The 5,280-nt window shown below is 41.8% G+C and overlaps 1 protein-coding gene across 1 annotated transcript in view; it reads left to right on the top strand.

The window, feature by feature from the left end:
- The window catches only part of LOC308317171 (aldehyde dehydrogenase 1A1-like), a 13,905-nt gene extending 11,281 nt beyond the window's left edge, over positions 1 to 2,624 (top strand). The window contains exons 12-14 of the mRNA XM_080766008.1: positions 128 to 285; positions 937 to 1,011; positions 2,473 to 2,624. Coding sequence (XP_080622134.1) covers positions 128 to 285; positions 937 to 1,011; positions 2,473 to 2,545 — 306 coding nt within the window. The 3' untranslated portion in view covers positions 2,546 to 2,624. The remainder of the gene's footprint in view (positions 1 to 127; positions 286 to 936; positions 1,012 to 2,472) is intronic.
- Positions 2,625 to 5,280: the final 2,656 nt, after the last annotated feature.

The raw sequence follows: 5,280 nt of genomic DNA, 5'->3' as shown, positions 1-5,280 counted from the left end.
GCCAATGTCGCATTCCCAAAATAGCATCATGTCTCAGTTGCTCTCCTCTCGTGCGCGCGCTTGCGTGTGCGTGTGCGCGTGTGTGTGTGCGTGCGTGTGTGTGTGCGTGTGTGTGTGCGCGCGTCAGATCTTCGGTCCAGTGCAGCAGATCATGCGCTTCAGCAGTGTCCAGGAGGTGATCCGGAGAGCCAACAACACCCACTATGGCCTGGCAGCAGGCCTGTTCACCAAAGACATGGACAAGGCCCTCACTGTGGCCTCTGCCCTGCAGGCCGGCATGGTCTGGTACGCACAGGGCTTTGTATATTGAGTTGACGATTCATTGTCACACTATACTATAGTCATACTATAATCATCTGAATGTGTGTCACTGTGACTGCCCTATAGCTCCTCACTGCCTGCGCCGATCGCTCCCACTTTTCACACAGGCATCGACCATAATAATATGGAGGTCTTATAACGAAGCCCTTTTTCCAATTTAACAAATTATAAATGAATAATGAATTTATTAGTTAATTAAAAATGCGAAAACGCACCCAGGGTGCAGTACCCCCCCGCTGCAAATATTTATATATAACGGGTAAGGGCTAGTAATTTCCCTTTTCGTTTTGCATTGAACATTGGAACCTTACAATTTGCACTTGCCTTTGGCTTCGTAATCACAAATTGCACAGGGCAGATATGACACGGGACTTAAATATACAAATAAATCGCTGACCCATTTAATAATTGAAGAAATATCGTACAAATAGATAAATAGCGGATAGATTTACGACGGACGGCGACAGTATATTTGTGCAATCTTTGAAGAAAAACATTCATCTTTTAACATGCCCAATTTTGCCCAAAGATATGCATGCCAGCATATAATACTGTATGTTGAATGGGGTAATAGAGGATGTATTTGTCAGCCAGTGATGTGCTGCTCTGTTACAGGGTGAACTGCTACAACGCTATGAGCGCTCAGTGTCCTTTTGGTGGATTCAAGATGTCTGGCAACGGCAGGGAACTGTGAGTCAAAATATTGTTCATGATGATAATAATAATCATACGTCCAATTGATGTAGCGCTTTGGTACTCAAAGTGGCTTTACAACTATTAAGAGGATACCTGGATTAAAAGGCTAAACACTAAGCAAAGAAGATAAAAAAATAAAGGGCATAGAGTGCGATTGTTATTCACTCTATTTCACTAAGTCTGCTATATACAGTACGGTCATAACCATTTCATCTGTCTGCCACTTCTTTTTTTCCTTCTCTAGACCAGGGATACTCAAATAGATTTACCTGTGGGCCACATTACAAAAATGGCAAGGGGCCAGGGGCCAGTAGATAAAATTACGACATTAATGATACTTGATAACTTCTCTCTTTCAATTGCTTTATTTTCGCAAAATGTATCAAAGTACAATGTGCATGCACACAATATGTAAATACATAAATGTGTTACATTTTCTTGCATAAACACAAAGAGCTGTTTCCATAACTGCACAAATTATTGCACATAACATGAGTAGCTGTTATAATAACATAATAACATAACATGAGTAGCTCTTTGCCTGCCTGCCTGCCTGCCTGTCTGTCTGTCTGTCCATGAGTAGTTATTTGTCTGTCTGTCAATGAGTAGCTGTCTTACTGTCTGCCTGTCTATGAGTAGCTGTCTGCCTGCCTGTCTATGAGTAGCTGTCTGTCTACCTGCCTGCCTGTCCAATTGTATTTATTTTCGTTCCTCAATTTCCATTTCCGCAATTTCCATTTCCACCATTTCTGCAATTTCCGCAATTACAATTTCCGCAATTTCCATTTCCGCATTTCCGCAATTTCCGCAATTTCCAGCACCATTTCCGCAATTACAATTTCCGCAATTTCCGCAATTTCCATTTCCATTTCGAACTATTAATGGCAGCTGGGTTTCATCATTCAAATAAAATAGAATTCTGTCCGTTTAGCTATAAAATTATGTCAGGGAATAGGGATACACAGTATATGTCTTTCATTTGCATTGCATCTCCCCCCCCCCCCCCCCAAGCTTTTATTTTCGTTCGAGTAATAGTACAACTCTAATAGTATTACTTATAATAATGTAATTAAAGATAACTTCATTCAGATTTATTTATTTTTATTTCATTTTCCAGATCAGTCATAATGGTCCCGCGGGCCTGATGTGGCCCGCGGGCCTGAGGTTGAGTATCACTGCTCTAGACTAAACCTCCTTCACAGAAAATATAGCCAATCTACAAGCTCACAATGTGTCAATTTACGAATTTACAAATGTGTGAGCTTGTATAGCTGCTTTACTCACAACTTTAGAAAGTATTATTCTTTTTTATCTTTGGAAATCATTTAAAATGTTTGAAATGTGTCCATGGTGAATGTGTGTGTGTGTGTGTGTGTGTGTGTGTGTGTGTGTGTGTGTGTGTGTGTGTGTGTGTGTGTGCGCGTGTGTGTGTGTGTGTGTGTGTGTGTGTTTAAGGGGGGAGTATGCTCTGCAGGAGTACACCGAAGTCAAGGCTGTCACCATCAAAATCTCACAGAAGAACTCTTAACAAGTCACACTTTGCAACTCTGTGAATCCAAGTGCATTTTTTACAACGAGCATTTATCCCCACACCTTTCCTTCAGAATGTCCACCTATTGTATAATAACTCTATGATGTCCACGCATAATGGTTATCCATCCCATGGATTTTATGTTACTGTATGGTGAGGATGTATCATAATTATACTGTATGTCTTCCATTCATCCACGTACATGTTACGATTTTGTCACTATAAGGCAGAAACTTATCTCCATATTTGAACTTTTATATGTTTTCTTTTCCATAAACGAATGCCCTACTTTGTCATCCTACATGCAGTGTCACACAAAAGGAGCAAAAACAGCTGCAGCTCTACAAGCTCAAAACGTGCTGCGATGGTTGTAGATCTGCGCTTTTGTGTGTCTGTGTGTGTGTGTATTGTTGTCTATTCAAAGGCGTGATTCATGATTTTGTTTTCCTTTTCATTTTATTATCTGTGATACAAAAAAAAAGAATCAAATAGAAACATCTTACAAACATTTTTTACAAAGAATTTACAGTGCATGTGATTTCTGTACGAAATCAATAAATCTGCTGATAATAACCATAATCATAACCAACGACTTGTCATTCTGATCTCCTTATTGTCAAACGAAATATGACCTTCTAGTAATATATTACTGTAATAGCATTACTGTTCCTCGATGACTAGCAGTGTAACACAGGGGTCTTCAGCGTTTTTTCAGACCATGACCCCTAAGTGAGAGACAGCTGAAGAAGGCCCCAGTGGCCCCAGTGGCGCGTAAAAAGTGCGGGGACAATTGTCTGTTTGGGGGGATCGAAAGAAAGATCGATGAATTGTTGTGTATTAGCTTGTCTGACACCTTGATGCGACGTAGACTAGACTACTATGGCCAGAAGTGTCATTGCAGCGAGAGGCAAGCATGCAGCGCCAGTTGGGGAAAAATAAATAAAATAGACCAGTCATCCCTCATTGTATACAACATTGTGTTCTCTCAGACATTTAACCATTTGAACCCTCAATACCACACGGACAATATCGGATCCACTATAGCTCGTTTTGCGACACGCGTTGAGTGGCCTTGTAGATCTGCTATTATCTGCAAATGTTCCTGTCACACAAAGATTTGGCGCCCCCCCCCCCCCCCCCCCCCCCAACCTCCTAGGGGTCCCTAGTAGGACACCCTGTTGAAGACCCATGGTGTAACATATTACAGTTGCCAAAAACTGTAATCATATTACAGTTATTAATCCAAGTAACTTGGAGTTACTATAGGTTAAAGTGTGATTTGTTTTTGACCGAGATAGACATTACGTCTATCATTTATACTCCATAGTATAGGTTAATTGTCACTTGGGGGAAAAGGACAAATCTACAAGCTATCATGTTGGCCTGTAGATCTGTTCTTTTGTTTACTTTACGCCCTCTCGCAAAGTCATGACGGGTCGGTGGAAGAGGTTGGGTTGAGTAGGACAAAATTACTTTTAATGTAAGTAGTTAATGTTGATACCATGAAATGTAAAGTAACTAGGAATGTATTACTCTTCCTGTGTATCTTGTCCAACACAGATCATAGCCTATAGATCTATAGTTAGTTTCTGCGAGAGTGAGGTCTAGCCAACACCAACTCGGGATTCCTGGATCGCTGCCCTCCAAAATGTCCTATCCAACATCAGGTTCTTGAGCTCTGCAGTGTTGTCAGCTAAGCTGTCGCGCCGCAGCACGTCTACATTAGGTGGTACACTTCTTTCCCCTCCTGGCTTTGCCCTGTGGTTGGCTCCCATAGGGTCAACTTACTTGCCTCAAGTCCTGGGTGCCTGACGCAGTGCCCTGCCAGCCTCATCCTTCTCTCTCTGACTTTGTCCGTGACCCGTAGGTAGGTCCCAATAGAGGTCTACATTTCTGATGCGGTCCGTCCATGTGACACCTAGTGCCATTCATAGCATTCTTCTGTAGACTCCATCCAGGGCTTTTTCCTGTTGTACTGTGAGGGTCCATGTCTCGGGCCCATACAGCAGTACTGACTCCACAGTAGCTATGAACAGCCGACTCTTAAGGTCTTCTCCCATGTCTGATTTCCACACTCTCCTCATCCCGTGCAAGGCTTTCCAGGCTATAGTGCTCTCCGAACCTTCAGATCCTGTTCAGTTGAGGCAGTCCAGGCCCCAAGGTAATAAAACAGCAACATTCCTATCATAGAATATTACTAGTATAACCGCGGTTCTAAAATCTACCAGTATCCATAACCACTTAAACCTGTTCTGGGAACACATTCGGTTGTAACTACAGTACACAACCCAGACCTTTACCAGTATCCTTGCACTGTAATGCTGAGAGTGGAAAAATGGACCAAAAAATGTACCTGCGGTCAGATGGTTGCTGGTTCAACGCTCCATACATACTGTATGTATACTCATTGTCCAATGTTTCTACTTGAGTAAAAGTACAAAAGTATTGGCATCAAAATATATATAGGACTCATGTTGTTTTTTGTTTTTGTTTTTTCCCCCCCACAATATTTAGAAAATAGCGCATTGGCTGTTCAACTACGAAGTAACTTTGTAGAACGTTTTAAAATAATTGCAGTGGAGTGTAAAGTGCAATACTCTGGACTTTACTCAAGTAAAGTAAAAGTAGGCCGACCTCAACATTGCACCTTATAAGCACAGTGTACTTGAGTAAAATGTAGGCTACTCTCCATCCCTGGTTTGTAAGTCCCTGAAGAAGCGTGACGGTGAGTC

The sequence above is a fragment of the Protomyctophum bolini genome (assembly GCF_963924005.1).
Source record: "Protomyctophum bolini genome assembly, chromosome: 6".
Classification (NCBI taxonomy): Eukaryota; Metazoa; Chordata; class Actinopteri; order Myctophiformes; family Myctophidae; genus Protomyctophum; species Protomyctophum bolini.
This window is presented reverse-complemented; position numbering and strand designations above follow the sequence as displayed.